Consider the following 16,309-nt stretch of genomic DNA (forward strand, 5'->3'; position numbering starts at 1 on the left):
GGAAGCTGCAAATATGTCCCAGTGGACAGCAGCTGTCTGAAACAATAGCTGTTTGAATCATAGGTGATTAAACAACATCACAGTAGTGGATGAGGTCATGTAGATAAGGGTGCAACTGGAGAAAATAAAAGACAAAGGAAAAAGAAGGAATTCAAGGTATCAATTCTGGTGCATTAGGTTTTAACCAAGGTGAGACTGCACATTATCTTCATTGCCCAATGGAAATCCACAGAGGAATGACAACTTTTTTTTTAATTGTAGTAAGTTTATAAGCTTTCAAGATGACTGGTCTATTATAATAAAACTGTTTCCTTACTTGACCTTCTGTGATCTACACAAGATAATGGAATTGCTTGCTTCTACACAAAGAAAGAAAGGGAAGATGTCCAACTTCATCTTCTTAAAATACTGTCCCATCTCTTTAAGCAAACCAACAAACGAAACCAATTATCACTTTACCTGGAATGTTCTCCAACAGATGATGAAGACATATGGTCCATAAACACAATCCCTGTCTAAAAGTGAGCTCTATAAACTCGCTGTTTTATGCATTAGAAAAATAACGTTAAAGGAGGCAAAATGATGTGCCTGGGGTCAAAAAGCTTGAGGTGGAACAGAGCAAGGAAGCCTTCTGCTCTCCCGTGACCTGCGGATGCTCATCCCAGTGGTTTTGTCTGATGTGCCGCCATCAGCTAAGACGCCCTCTTCTTCTCTTCCCTTACTTCCTTGATCTGCATCCTGACCATTCTCTTTTACTTCATTGCAGCAGCCCCCAAGTTGGTCTTCCTGCCTCTGGTCTCCCCATTGCAATTCCACCTCCAATAGATCACTGAATGATTTTTCAAAACAACAACTGGATCACATCAGTACCCCGATTTTAAGGTCTTCCATGGTTCCCTATAACTCTTAGGAGAAACCAAAGCACCTCATGACACAGAAGGCCCTTCACAGTCAGGCATCTCTCTATCCCTGTGGTTTTATTCCCTAGAATGTGCTCATGGTCACGTTCCCCTTCAGTTCTGTGGAACCACATGGAGTTTCCTTGGCCTGTATTTCCACTCATCCTTTGTTTCCTTCCAGACTCCTATTTACCTTTCAAAAGCCAAACCTAGCATTTCTTTCCCCAAGAAGCCCCCCTAGACATCTCACCCCACCCCAGCCTTTCTCAGATGCATTTGATCCTCTGCTTCAGTTCTCTCTCAATTTGACTTTCACCACCAATAAATTCCAAAGTCATTGAGATCAGGGAATCAGTCTCATTAATTTTTTATCATAAGACATAATATATGCCAATCATGTAAATAATATAGGAAGGGAGGGAGGAAGAGAGAGAGGAAGGAAAGAACCAAAAAAAAAAAAAAAAAGCACAAATTCCCACATTCCCTATTGCTTGGTCAGAGTCCTTTCTCCCATTTTATGGCATTTTTGGCAATATCTGTAAATAAAATGTGTGTGTTTGTGCCCATTTGCTCAGTCTTGTCTGACTCTTTGCGACCCCATGGACTGTAGTTCGCCAGGCTCCTCTGTCCATAGAGTTCTCCAGGCAAGAATACTAGAGTGGGTAGCCATTCCCTTCTCCAGGGCATCTTCCCAACCAGGGACAGAGCCTGGTCTGTTCGGTCTCCTGCACTGGCAGGCAGACTCTTCAGCACCAGCACCACTTGACCGTGTATATATTCTGATAGTGGAAATTATATTCCTATTTCATTTTCTGCTAGATCAAGAAGAATAGTTAATATAGAAGTAACAGTCTTTCTACAGTGAGGTGTTCTTGCAGAGGTACTGCAAGTTCCAAACCGGCTGTTTAAGGTTGAGCATTGACACAAGAGGACCATACAGAGATGCCCATATAAGAGTTTGCTAGAGAGTTACACTATCTTTAAATAGCATCTGTGGGTACAGTGCAATCTTACTGGTATTCAGAAATACTTGGAATGCTATGCTAGGCAGATGTTACTGCTTCCGCCCTACAGAAGAGGAAGTGTGAGAAACAGGCAGTTCTTCAAGGCCACCTGGTAAGTCCCTGGCAGAGCAGGGGACTTTATGTAGACCTCTGAACTTCACACCATTAAACTTCACTTTCCATACACCCCGCTGAGCCACTTTGCTTTAAATAAAAAGCAGGAAATTTCCTTGTCTTTACTGCTGCCCTGGGTTTGACTGCCCTTTGTTTGGGGTTTTATATTCAGCTCTCTATGCAAGTTGTTACAACTCAGCACTTACCCACTAATCTTCTCCAAGGGAGAGAATAACAATCGTTTCCTTGGGCTTATGCTTTTTTCCCTAAGATCTCAAAATTACTATTTCCCAAAGATTTTCCCTGAAGTGTAGAGTGTATAAAACAAGAGTGCATAAAAGAGAGAAAGAAAAGTCATTGGTCCTGTGAAGCCAAGGACTCTTTATAACCAGAAACCAACTTCAAATGAAGATTTGACCCCTAACTTAAAAATTCATGGAGGAATTTTTGTATTTGTATGGGGGATTTCTGCTAAAATCTTTATTTCTTTACGTGCCCCCAGGCCTTTATTCTTTCATTTGTTCAGTCAATTCATCATTTAGTGAACATTAAGCTCCCCCACTGGACCAGGCATTTTTTTATACATAAGACTTGTTTACTTGGAAGCTTAAAATCTCAGATCTGGGGAGCATCTTAAATCTAGTGGAATCTCTCTTCCCTTTTCTTTCTGAATTTCATTCTTGAATTTTCTCTATGTTTCCATGCCAAGAGACTCTTCTGCCCAGGTCTGAATTGTTCTGCTGATGAGAGCTCATTACTTCCAGAGCTTCCTCAAGTTCAATAGGTTGCTACTTCCACTTGGTCAGTTTTCGAAGCAGACAATTCTCTCACCCTCAGGGAAGGACAGAAACACAGAGAGGCCAACTCATTAGGAGGCTTTGTACATCTTCCCCCCTGGTACTGCAATGGACTAGCAGACTCCAGCCGGTTTTAAGACAAAAGAGACCCAACTGTAATTAAATAGTCACAGGAAATCCTTGTGGGTTTCTGCTTTTGCACTTTCAGGAGGACACTAATTAGGTGGGGAGCCCTTGTATGCAAGCTCCCTGGGCACAGCAGGTGCTGTTTGGAAGGTTTCCTCTCTGACCGGGAGCAGTGTTTGGACCCCTCATTGACTCTCTAAATTGTGTCTGCCCCACTAATAAAGCCCTAATGGTGGGAGCCGGCAGACTGCCTGCCCTTCTCCATCCGGGGCACTCTGCTGTCCCCCAGGGTGGGCTGCTGAGCGTGAATGATCCCTTTGTCTTCATCTCAAATGTTTTGGCAGTGCTTCAGAAGACAGTGGTGAATGAAAAACCACGTGGTTCTAATTGTTTTCTCTGGGATCCGACTGATTTCCTTAGGGCACCTCTCTCTCTCACACACACACACATACACATACACACGCACAAACACACACACACACAGACTGATTTCCTTAGGGCATCTCTCTCTCTGTCACACACACATACACACACACACACAGACTGATTTCCTTAGGGCACCTCTCTCTCTCTCTCACACACACACACACATACACACACACACACACACAGACTGATTTCCTTAGGGCATCTCTCTCTCTGTCACACACACACACACACAGACTGATTTCCTTAGGGCACCTCTCTCTCTCTCACACACACACACACATACACACACACACACACACAGACTGATTTCCTTAGGGCATCTCTCTCTCTGTCACACACACACACACACAGACTGATTTCCTTAGGGCACCTCTCTCTCTCTCTCTCTCTCTCACACACACACACACACACACACACAGACTGATTTCCTTAGGGCACCTCTCTCTCTCTCTCTCTCTCTCACACACACACACACACACACACACACACAGACTGATTTCCTTAGGGCATCTCTCTCTCTCTGTCTTTCACACACACACACACACACACACACACACACACACAGCTTTGGGATCAACACTGTCCTTAGACTTCCAGCTAATTACACCAACCTGTGATTTTTTTTTTTTTTTAAAGAAGCACTGACATACAACGTTTTTCCAGGGAGAACACCTTCTCAACCCAAGTTTAGTTATCAGCCAGGTGAAGAGAAAAAAGTGTGATTTCCTTTCCAATTAAAAGGCACACTGAGCCAAGACGAGCCACCTGTTTATATCAGGGAAGCTACGAAAATCTTCACAAGAGGGTTGCAGTTTCCTGAATGAAGGAACAAATGAATAAACAGCTGAAGGTGGAAGAAAGGAAGTGGGTGAAGCAAAGTGTTTAACCCAAAGCCGTGCAGACATTACTGAATGTTTATCTGGCCCCTGGTGCTGGGCCAGGGTATCTCAACTACTGACATCTGGGACTGGATAATCCTTTGTTCTATGGGCTGTTCTGGGCATCTCTGCCTCCACCTATGAGATGCCGGTAGCAACGCCCCAACCCCAGTTGTGACCATCCAAAATGTCTCAGATCTTGTCAGATGTCCACGGGATAGGGGATTAAGAAGCACAGAAATCATTCCCAGTTAAAAAGTCACTGAATTAGATGAATCAAAAGGATGAGAGTTGAGAGACATCACATGAATGGGCCCTAGAGTTGGCAGCTGGCTAAGAATCCTAGCTTTATCTATTCCTCCCTGAACCTACCTCATAAAGTCATGAGAATTAAATGAGAAGCCACACATAAGGTGCTCAGCACAACGTCTGGTCCATAGTGAACGCATGATAAATATTAACTCGTGTCAATATCATCCACATGATTATTTCTGCTGTACACAGGATGACAGACCTCTGCCTGAGAGTAAGATGCTGTCTTTACACATCTGCTGGGTTCATTTAGTGCTGTTCATGTCAACCATCAATTGTGGAGTTTCCAGTCTCCCTGTTTCAGACTTAGGAACCGCAGGGAATGAGGATGCTGGCATCACCCATGAACTCTTGGCTCCCTCCTGGGGTCTGCACAGGCCAGGGGCTGAGAAAGAAAGATGTTTCCCATGGAGGAGATGGCTGCTGACATTTTAACCAGTGCACTCAGCAGGCCTTAGGACCAGCCAGGGTCATAGGTCAGATTCCTGGTTCTCACAGTTGCCTTCCTCCAAAAGGAAAAGCCCCATGGTGCTAATGGGCTAGCTTCAGCCTCTGGTTACAGCCTGGCAACCATGAGGGGTTCCAGCAGCCTGGCTGCTAAAAGATTCCCATGTATCACACAGCTACTCACACCAACAGTCCCAGCCTCAGCATGGCCCAAACTGGGCTCCCAGACCCGCCTCCTCTCCAGCCCTCTGCTGCTCCATCTGCTTTATGCCCGCTTCTTGCCGTCCTTGCCTTGTGCTCTACAAGTCTCTCTGCTGCTTCCAAGATCAGAGATGAGCAGCAGCCTCCTCACCATCCCCCATCTCCAGGGCATCCTCAAAACCACCAACCAGTATGTAACTGGGAGTTGTCTTCTCAGGCTTAAAAAGCTTCCGTGGCTCTCCATTTATTTTGGACTAAAGTCTTCATTTTGAAATATAAGCACTTAAATGTCCTTGCCCTTGCCTACGTCCCCTCATCTTTCAAGAAGTATTCACCCTCACCACCCCCCTTCACTGTCTGCCCCTTGGGCAAACAACCCCAAACAATTCCCTCAAGATGTCCCACTCCTCAGAACTGACTCATCCTCTCAGCCTTGTAAACAGGAGGCCCTTGACACCCAGGGATGTCAAGGGCCTGCAAAAGTGTTCAAGGTCTGGAAATATAGATGGATTGGATTATATATTTGAAAACAAAGGGAATAAACACATAATTACACACCTGCAAACCAATACATTGTAACTAGTCAAAGATAATTCAATTTACAGAATTCTATATAAATACAAAAGATGAAATTATAGAAATAATCTTATTTTGCCAAAAGTGAAAATTGAGAGTGTAATATGAGCTGTGTGGGTGTATTTACGTTTGATACGAAATGAGGCGGGGCTCCTATCATCAGGAGAGACTTGAATGTGAAAAGGTTTCAAAATGTCTCTTTGAAGCCTCGATCTTTGCATGTATTCTCTTCCCCCCCCTCAGTATTATAGAGATATAATTGACATGCAAAGTGGTATACGTTTAAGGTGTACAGCAAAATGACTTGACATGTACATATTGTAAAATGATTACCGGGGTGAGTTTAGTTAACACTCATCATTTTATATAGTTATAGATCTTTTTTCCTTGTGATGAGAACTTTTAAGATTTACTCTTAGTAACTTTCAAATATATCATACAGCCCTGTTAACTATATTTATAATGTTGTACATTACATCACCAGCATTTATTAGTGGAAGTCTGTGTGTTTTGGATACTTTCATCCAATTCCTCCTGCCTCTGGTAACTATTAGGCTTCCCTGGTGGCTCAGAGGTTAAAGTGTCTGCCTCCAATGCGGGAGACCTGGGTTCGATCCCTGGGTTGGGAAGACCCCCTGGAGAAGGCAATGGCAACCCACTGCAGTATTCTTGCCTGGAGAATCCCATGGACAGAGGAGCCTGGTAGGCTACAGTCCACCGGGTCTCAAAGAGTCGGACACGACTGAGCGACTTCACTTTCTTTCTTTCTGGTAACTATAAATCTGATCTCATTCTACTAATTTAGGAATTTTCTTTTTGATTCTACACATGACTGAGATCATATAGTATTTGTCTTTCTCTGACTTATGTCACTCAGCAGAATGTCCTCAAGGTCCATCTATGTTTTCACAAGTGGCAGGATTTCCTTCTTTTTTATGGCTGAATATTATTTAAGTCTATGTCCGTATGTGCATATGTATGTATGTATACATATGCACACACACCTCATATACTTTATCTACTCTTCTGTGGATTGGCACTTAGGATGTTTCCAAGTCTTGGCTATTGTAAATAATGCTGCAATGAACACTGAGAGGCAGATATCTCTTTGACATAGTTATTTCATTTTCTTTGGACATATCCCAGAAGTGGGATTGCTAGGTCATTTGAAATTACTATTTTTGATTTTTTTTAAGAACTTCCATGCAGTTTTCCGTAGAGTTGATGCAAATTTACATTCCCCCCAACCCCGTGCACAAGGGTTCTCTTTTCTCCACAACCTCACCAGCATTTGTTACTACCTCTTGCCTTTTTGATAGTAGCCATTCTGACAGGCAAAAGGTGATGTCTCACTGTGATTTTGACTTGCATTTCCCTAATATTAGTGGTGTTGAGCACTTTTGTGTATTTGTTAGCCATTTGAATATTATCTTTGGAAAAATATCTCCATTTTAAAATTGGATTGAGTTTTTTTTTTACTATTGAGTTTTCTGAGTTTCTTATCTCTTTCAGACACTAACTTTGTAACAGATACATTATTTGTAAATACTTCTTCCTTTTCTGTAGGTTGCCTTTTCATCTTGTTGATCATTTCTTTTGCTGTGTGGGAGCTTTTTAGTTCAATGTAACCCAACTTGATTTTTATTTTGCTGCTTGCACTTTAGCTATCATATCCTAAGATCATTGCCAGGATTCAAGAAGCTTTTCCCTTATGCTTTCTTCTATCATTTTACGGTTTTATGTCTTACATTTAAGTATTTAACCCACTTTGAGTTAATTTTTGTGACTGGTGGAAGATAGGGATCTAGTTTCATTCTTTTACATGTGAATGTCCAATTTTTTCCCAGCACTATTTTTTGAAGAGACTGACTTTTCTACATGGAATAGTCTTGACTCCTTTGTGAAGTAGTAATTAATTGTATATACATGATTTATTCCTGGGTTCTTGATTCTGTTCCAGTAGTCTGTTTTTTATTTCAATACCATTCTCTCTTGATTACTATTACTTTATAATTACCATGACATCAGAAATTGTGATGCCTCTGGCATTGACTTTTAATGACTGATGTGGCTATTGGGCATCTTTTATGGATCTATATTTTTTCTACTTCTATAAAATTGGTATCAGAACACTGATAGTAATTGCACTGAGTCAATACTGGGCTTTGGATAGTATAGATATCTTAAAAATATTAATTTTTCCTATCTGTAAACACATTATCATTTATTTGAGTTCAATTTTTTTAATCAATATCTTATAGTTTTCAGTGCAGAGATATTTCACCTCTTTAAATTTATTCCTAAGTATTATATTGTTTTACATGCTACTGTGGATGGGATTGTTTTCTTTATTTTTCAAGTAATTCATTGTTAATGTATAGAAATGCTAATATGTTTGTAAGTTGACTGTATCCTGCAGCTTATTGATTATGTTGATTAGATCTAATGGGTTTTTAGTAGTCTTTAGGACTTTCTATATATAAATATAGAATGCAAATAGAGACAATTTTAATTCTTCCTTCTCAATGCTATGACTTCTTTCCTTTCCTCTCTTCCCTCTCTCCTTTGTCTGATGCCCTGGCTAAGACCTCCACTACTATGGTGAATAGGAGTGGTGAAAGTGAGAGCCTTTGTCTTATTTCTGATCTTAGAGAAAAGTTTTCAGCCTTTCACCACCGAGTATGATGTTGCTATGGGTTTGTCATATATGACCTTTATTACTGGAGAAGGAAATGGCAGCCCACTCCAGCGTTCTTGCCTGGAGAATCCCAGGGACAGCGGAGCCTGGTGGGTTGCCGTCTATGGGGTCCCACAGAGTCGGACACGACTGAAGCAACTTAGCAGTAGCAGCAACACTTAAGTACATTGCTCCTATGCCTAATTTGTTGAAAGTTTTCATAAAAGGTTATTGTATTTTGCCAAATGTTTTTTCTGTGTTTATTTAGGCAGCCATATGATTTTTATCTTTTGTTATATCATTGTGATGTACCACACATATTCATTTGTGTCTCTTGAAGCACCCTTGTATCTTGGGTGTGAATCCTGTCCAGTCATGGTATTTGATCCTTTTAAACATGCTGCTGAATTTGGTTTCATGTATTTTGTTGAATTTTTGCATCTGTGTTCATCAGAGATACTTGTCTGGAGTTTTCTTGTAGTGTTCTCATGTAGCTTTAGTATCAATGTAATTTGTTGGTGGTGGTCCAACTGTGTGATCCCATGAACTAAAGCCCACAAGGCTCCTCTAGCCTTGTAAACTGAGTTTGGTAGTGTTTCTTCCTCTAACTTTTTGGGAGAGTTTGAGAAGGATTGGAATTAATTCTTCTTTAAATGTTTGGTAAATTCATCAGTGAAGCCATCTAGCCCTGGCTAAATGTTTATTTGTTGACAGTAACTTTGGTTTTTTGTTTTATTACTGATTCAAACTCCTAACTATTAATTGGTCTGTTTAGACTTGCTCTTTGTTCCTAATTCAGCCTTGGTAGGCTCTAATTTCTAGAAATTTATCTCTTTCTTCTAGGTTTTCCAGTTGGTTTGCTTCCCTGATAGTACAGTTGGTAAAGAATCCACCTGCAATGCAGGAGACTCTGGTTCGATTCTTGGGTCAGACAACTAGGCTGTCCCGTTGGTTGTCATATAGATATTCATAGTACCCTCTTAGGACCCTTTTCTATTTCTGAGGTATCAGTTATAATGTTTCTTCTTTCGTTTATAATTGTGTTAATATTGGTCCTCTCTGGTTTTTCCTCATAAGTCTATGTAAAGGTTTGTCAATTTTCTTGATCTTTTCAAGGAACCAACTCTTAGTTTTGTTAATCTTTTCTGTTGATTTCCTGTTCTTAGTTGATTTCTGTTATAATCATTATTATTCCCTTCCTTCTGCTAACTTTGAGCTAACTTTGTTCTTCTTTTTTAGTTCTTTGAGGTATAAAGTTAGGTTATGTTTTTTTTTCAGATCTTTCTATTTACTTCAAATATGCACTTATAGCTATAAATGTCTCTTATTTATGCATCCCATGGGTTTTGATGTTTTTAATCTTTATTTCTCTTAAGATATGTTTTAATTTCCTTTTTAATTTAATGTTTGATCCATAGGTTTTTAAGGAAGAGTATTGTTTAATTTACACGTATTTGTAAATCTTCCAATTTTTCCTTCTGTTGCTAACTTCAAGTTTTATATCATGTATCATTTATATAAGTCAGAGAAGACACTCCATATGATTTCTGTCTTATTCAATTTGCTAATATTTGTCTTATTGTCTAACATATGATCTATCCTAGAAAATGTCTTTTGTATGTTTGAAAAAAATGTATATTCTTGTTTTCAGAATGTTTTCTGTGTCTGTTAGATCTATTTTGTCTCTCATGTTGTTCAAATTCTCTGTTTCCTTATTGATTCTCTGCCTGGATGAGGAATCCATTGTTGAGAGTGGCATATTAACATCCACAACTATTATTATTGCTTGTTATTTTAGTCTTGTTAGTTTAGCATGATATATTTTGATGCTCCAGTGTTCAGTCCGTGAATATTTAGTTACTTTACCTTCTTGAAAGCTTGACCCTTTTATCATTATATAATGACCTGTTTTGTATTTTTAACCATTAGTAATTTAAAGTCTGATAAAGGCATAGCTAGTCCCACTTTTGTTGTTACCATTGCTTGACATACCTTTCTTGATTCCTGCATTCTCTGCCTAGGTATGTCTTTGAAGCTAGAGAAAGTCTCTTGTAGGCAGGATATTGTTGCATCTTACTTTTAATTCATTCAGTCATTATATGTCTTTTGACTGGAGAATTAAATTTCTTAAGTTAAATGTAAAAATAATAATAATAAGTTAAATTTAATTTATTAAATTCCTTTATTCATTTAATTTATTAATTAAATTCCTTTACTTAAAGTAATGATTGACACATAAGGACTTAATACTGCCATTTTATTAAACATTTTCTGTTTTTAGTTCCTTTGTTCCCTTTTTTCCTGCTGTTGTCTTTTCTGATATGATGACTTTTTTTGGTAGGTACGCTTTGATTTCATGATCTTTTGTGCAGGTACTTCACTTTTAAATTTGTGGTTACCATGAGGCTTACATATAATACATTATACATATAGTTATCAGTTCAGTTCAGTCGCTCAGTCATGTCTGACTCTTTGTGACCCCATGAATTGCAGCACGCCAGGCCTCCCTGTCCATCACCAACTCCTGGAGTACACCCAGACTCACGTCCATCAAGTCAGTGATGCCATAACAACTTAACTTCAATAGCACTTCTAAACTTTACATTTTTACTTCCCTCCTCATTTTAGTTTACTGATATTATCATTTACACACTTTATATTACTTATCTAATAACAGACTATTATAGTTCTGGAAATATTTAATACATTGTTTTTTTCATTTTTAAAGTAGAGTTGTAAGTGAACTGCATACCACTCTTTCCATATTAGAGAATCTGATTTGACTATATATTTACCATTACTAGTGAATTTTACACTAACTTCATATATTTTTAATAATGTTAATAAGTGTCTTTTAACTCCACTCAAAGAACTCCCTTTAGAATATCTTTTATGGCCAATTTAATTGTAATGAACCCCTTCACCTTTTGTTTATTAGAGAAAATTGTTATGTGTCTTATTTCTGAAGGAGAGCTTTGCTGGGTAGATGATTCTTGGTTGACAACTCTTTTCTTTCAATATTTTGATTATATCATTCCATTCTCTCCTAGTCTGAAGAGTTTCTATCAAGAAATTTGCTGATAATCTTATGGGGTTTCCTTGACTGTAACTTTCTTCACTTTATAGGTTTGCTGCTTTCAGAATTATTATTTTTTGTTTTTTATTTTTTACTTTGACTTTTGACAGTTTAATGTATGGTGTTACCCTACTCATGATTAACCTGTTTGGAGTCCTTTGGGCCTCATGAATCTGTATGACTGTTCCCCCCACAAGTCTGGGAAGTTTTCAGATCTTGCTTTAAGAAACTTTGTTTCTTTCTCTTTGTCTTCTCCCTCTGGAATTCCTATGATGTGCTTATTTTTCCCTTTAACAGTTTCTCATGTCTTTTTCTTTTATGCTTCTCTGATTGGATAATTCCAAATGCCTTGTCTTCTAGATCACTGATTATTTCTTCTGCATGACTGAGTCTACTGTTAAAGCTCTTATGAATTCTTCAGTTCAATATTTGTGTCCTTTATCTCTAGAATTAATGTTTGGAGTGTTTTGTTTTTCCATTTTTTTGATGGTTTATACCTCTTTGTTGAACTTCTTCTTTTGTTCATGCATTGTTTCACTAATTTCTTTATGCTGTCTGTCCTTGTAGTCCTTAAATTTCTTTAAGAAGATTATTCTGAAATTTTTGTCTCACAGTTTAAAGTTCATAGATATTTATTCCTTGAGTCAGTTACTGGTGCTTTATTGTTTTCCTTTTGTTGTCATGTAAACCTGAGTTTTCATGACTCTTGATTCTTCAAATTGGTATCTGTGTTTGAGTTAAGTCGTCCCCTTTTCTAGACTTCACATTTTCACTTCAGCAAGACAGTTCTTACAGTCAGCTCAGCTTGAGGCTCTGGACATGTCAGCTGGTAGCATCCTTGGGCAGTGGGACTTGCTATCTGGGTCTGTCTGGGGCAAGACCACTGCCCAAGATCTAAAGTTGGATGGGGGTGCTGCTGGCTAAGAACATTTGGATAAGACTGTTTGCTTGGCTTCTTGTTTAGTGCAGCTGTAGGGTGTGCTCTGCAGTGGCCTAGATTCTCTGGTCAGGCTTTCTAGATGGTAAGACTGGGTACTATACTCAGCCAGTAGGTAGGGCTATGAATTAGCTTCAACAATCCTCTGTTGTCAGGTGGAGGACCAGAATGGGCACCATGATCATCACAGTTGATTGTTAAAAGAACCCATATATGGCAGGACTACACACAGAATTCCCCAAGCAGAAGGTGCCACAGGCTTTGCTCTTCAGACTGAGTGAGGCACTGGCTGTGCTCTCTGTTCATGTGCTACTGTATGGAAAGCCACAGGATGGGCTACACAGCTTTCCATGTACTCTGGCTAGGTTTCTGGTCATGCAGGCTGAAGCCTATTTTCAGCAGTGTCAGGGCTTTGAATTAGTTTTCCGACTTGTGCAGGACTGCCATATAGCCCTTATGGTCCTTGTTTGTGACCAAATTAGACAGAACTATGCAGACATGTTCTATGCACCTGACTATGCAGATAGGCAAGGCCACTAGCCAGACTCCACTCTATTCAGGGTTGCAGGATGTGTTACAGATTTCCAGTAACTCTGGTTAAGCTTCCTGGGCTAGGAGAGTGGGAGGATATATTCAACTGTGGGTAAGACTGTAAATTAGATTCCCTGTCCAGATGGGGCCACAGAATAGACCCCAGGACTGGCTAGGTATTTTGTTTGGGGACCAAATCAGGTATGACTATGGACCAAGCTCTCTGGCTGGAACAAGCCACTGATTTGGGTCTGCAGATAGGCAGAGTCACTGGCAACACTCTCTACTAAAGTGCTACTGGGCTAAGGTTCTTTCCACATGCTCTGGCCGGGTTTCCAGCTCAGGCAGGAATAGGAGCTACACGCAGCAGTAGGAAAGTCTATGAATCAACTTCCCTGCTTAAAAGGCATGGCTGAACTGGCTTTAAGACCAACACAGCTTATTATTTGGATTCTTGAATCAGGCAGACCAACTCCCTGATGCAATTCTCTGCTCAGACTGGGCCACCAATAGCCCTGTAGATAAACAGTGCATCTGGGATATATTGAGGCACTGTTGCAAGTAGGCACTTGGTTTGCCAAAATTTGAGCACTGGTTGCTGTAAGCCTCATTGTCTTCCATCACTACCTGATGCCCAGTGTTCCGATTTCACAGACTGACCCACAATCCATATAAAATGAGATGCAAGTCGGCCTCCTGAGAAGCATTCTACAATGCCAGGGTAGCTGAACGTCCACCCTTGGTGCTTTCACAACTGGAGGAACTGTAGGCTTGGTGCATGGGGAGGTGGGCCCTCTCGGTGTGGTGCTGCCCCAGTGTAGGGGAGAGGCAGTGCTCAGAGTGTAGGCACTCTTCATAATCTTCTAATGTGGCCTATCTCCTTCTCTGTGGGGACAAACTTCAGCCTCACCTCCATGTTCTAGGATTTTTACACTACTGTCCTGTCCATAGATAGTGGTCAGTGGTCTTCTCATAGGTTTTCTAAAGTCCAAAACAACCTATGTCACCATCTTGATGACATCACTATCTTGATGATGTCACTCTGTATCTGTTCTTCAGAACATGCTCTCTAGTCTCTATACTTGGAACATGGTTTCTTATTCCTCAAGGATCAACTTAGGTGGTATCCCCTCTAGAAAGCGACCCTGAGGTTGCTCTCTCACAGTCAACTTTCCCTCCAGGCTCCCTGTGTTCTCACTCAGAACCTCTCATACTCTCTATTTGTCTGTCTCTCTCACTAGATTATGGTGTGGAGGGGGTTAAAGAGGAAGAAGGCAATTGATGCTTTTCCCTCTTGATTAAGCAGTCCCCTAGTGCCTGCAACTCACTGTACCATGACACTGATGATAGTTATCCAGGTGCACTCAGCTGGTAGATCTTCCTTCTGTTTCTGTGGCTGCATCAGGTCACCCTATGCTCTGAGTATGGATCATGTCAGAACAGGTATCCTTTAGCTGGAGAGGCAGATCATCATCATAAAATAAGGTTTCTCTCTCCAGGCCACATGGTAATAAATGAGACAGGCCTGTCTCAGATTCTGTTCCCCTTGATCACTAGTACCTCCAGGGCCTGGCATTGTCCCTCTGCATGAAATAAGATCCTGAGGGGATTTCTCAGGCTTAGAACAAGGGACCAGCTATGCTGGAGTTGTGGTGGCAATGATTGACTTCCGTGGCTGAGGAAATATGGAAGGTGAAATTCTGAGCAATCTAAGCATTGTGGCTGCAGTCCCTAAGGATACAGAGAAATTTCACAAGACCCTGTTTCTTTTTCCCTCTTCATGGTTTGGAAAGGGAGGAAAAGGAGCCAGGAGAGGCATGTTCTTGGTTCATGAAACAGACGCTTTTTTTTTTTTTTAATGATTGCTGAGAAAAAGTGGGAAAAACAAGAAGTACCCTTGGGCAGTAGAAAGAAATGGCTTTGGTGGGAGTCAAACTTGGGTTTGAATCCCAGCTATGCCACTTAGAGCCTATATGATTTGGGGAAGGTTAGATAACTCCAACAAGCCTCAATTTCGTCCTTTGTAAACTGGGCATAACATAAATCTTGAGGGTTTGGTGTGAGTTCTGGAGTTCGTGTCTTCATAGTTCATGTTCGGTGATAGCACTGCTGTAGATTGTATGTGCTGGGTGAGAGTGATCCGGGTTCCACCACCATACTCCTCATTCCTTCACTTAAAATCGCCTTCCCATCTTTGGGAACATACTCATAAGAGAAAAATACTTTCCTAAGGAATCCTGCTTTCACAGACTCTAAAGCAAGCCATGGCAATGAACCATGCTGCAAATGTTGGGATATGATTTCATTCTGAGTCTTCCTCCAGTTAACTGAAGAAAACAATTACTCATGTGAGAGAGGCTACCAGAGATATTAGAGAAAGCCCTGTAGTGGGAGTTTGGACATCTGAGTTATAATCTCAGATCTACAACCTATCCATTGATGGACTTGGAGAAAAGGTAGCCATAACTCAGTTCAGTTCAGTCACTCAGTCATGTCCAACTCTTTGCGACCCCATGAATCGCAGCATGCCAGGCCTCCCTGTCCATCACCAACTCCCAGAGTTCACCCAAACCCATGTCCATTGAGTCTGTGATGACATCCAACCGTCCATCCTCTGTTGTCCCCTTCTCCTCCTGCCCTCAATCCTTCCCAGCATCAGGGTCTTTTCCAATGAGTCAGCTCTTTGCATCAAGTAGCCAAAGTATTGGAGTTTCAGCTTCAACATCAGTCCTTCCAATGAACACCCAGGACTGATCTCCCTTAGGATGGACTGGTTGGATCTCCTTGCAGTCCAAGGGACTCTCAAGAGTCTTCTCCAACACCACAGTTCAAAAGCATCAATTCTTCGGCACTCAGCTTTCTTTATAGCCATAATTAGTCTGTACAATTTCAGGGAATAGCACTGTTGACAGAAAACTTTGCAAACAACACATAAAGTTACTCTCACATGTATGACACTTCTGTTATGCACTGGGAGGTATACCAGTTGTACTGGCCTATACTACTTCACTTTATCTTTTCAGTGTTTCTAAGAGGAATATCTTCACCAATAATTATCATGGTTAATATAAGCTTTCACTTGAGAGAGATTAAGTGAAAGATTGTGTGTATGTGTGTGTGCGTGTGCTCAGTTACGTCTGACTCTCTCGCAACCCCATGGACTGCAGTACACCAAGTTCTTCTGTCTATGGGATTTCCCAGGCCAAATACTGGAGTGGGTTGCCATTTCCTACTCCAGGGAAATCTTCCCAACCCATGGATTGAACTCATGTCTCTTGCATCTCCTGCATTGGCAGGCAGATTCT

The 16,309-nt window shown here is 40.7% G+C and overlaps 1 protein-coding gene and 1 long non-coding RNA gene across 6 annotated transcripts in view; one reads left to right on the plus strand and one right to left on the minus strand.

The window, feature by feature from the left end:
• Positions 1-16,309, plus strand: part of LOC147353365 (uncharacterized) — a 148,127-nt gene that overhangs the window by 110,771 nt on the left and 21,047 nt on the right. The window lies entirely within an intron of this gene.
• Positions 2,471-16,309, minus strand: part of LOC147353366 (uncharacterized) — a 478,153-nt gene continuing 464,314 nt past the window's right edge. The window contains exon 8 of the mRNA XM_086349562.1: positions 2,471-2,849. Within this exon, the coding sequence (XP_086205688.1) occupies positions 2,795-2,849 (55 nt within the window). The 3' untranslated portion in view covers positions 2,471-2,794. The remainder of the gene's footprint in view (positions 2,850-16,309) is intronic.

Source organism: Bos grunniens, chromosome 18, assembly GCF_055505025.1.
Source record: "Bos grunniens cultivar Pamir isolate PY7600 chromosome 18, Bosgru_T2T1.0, whole genome shotgun sequence".
In the NCBI taxonomy this organism is placed as follows: Eukaryota; Metazoa; Chordata; class Mammalia; order Artiodactyla; family Bovidae; genus Bos; species Bos grunniens.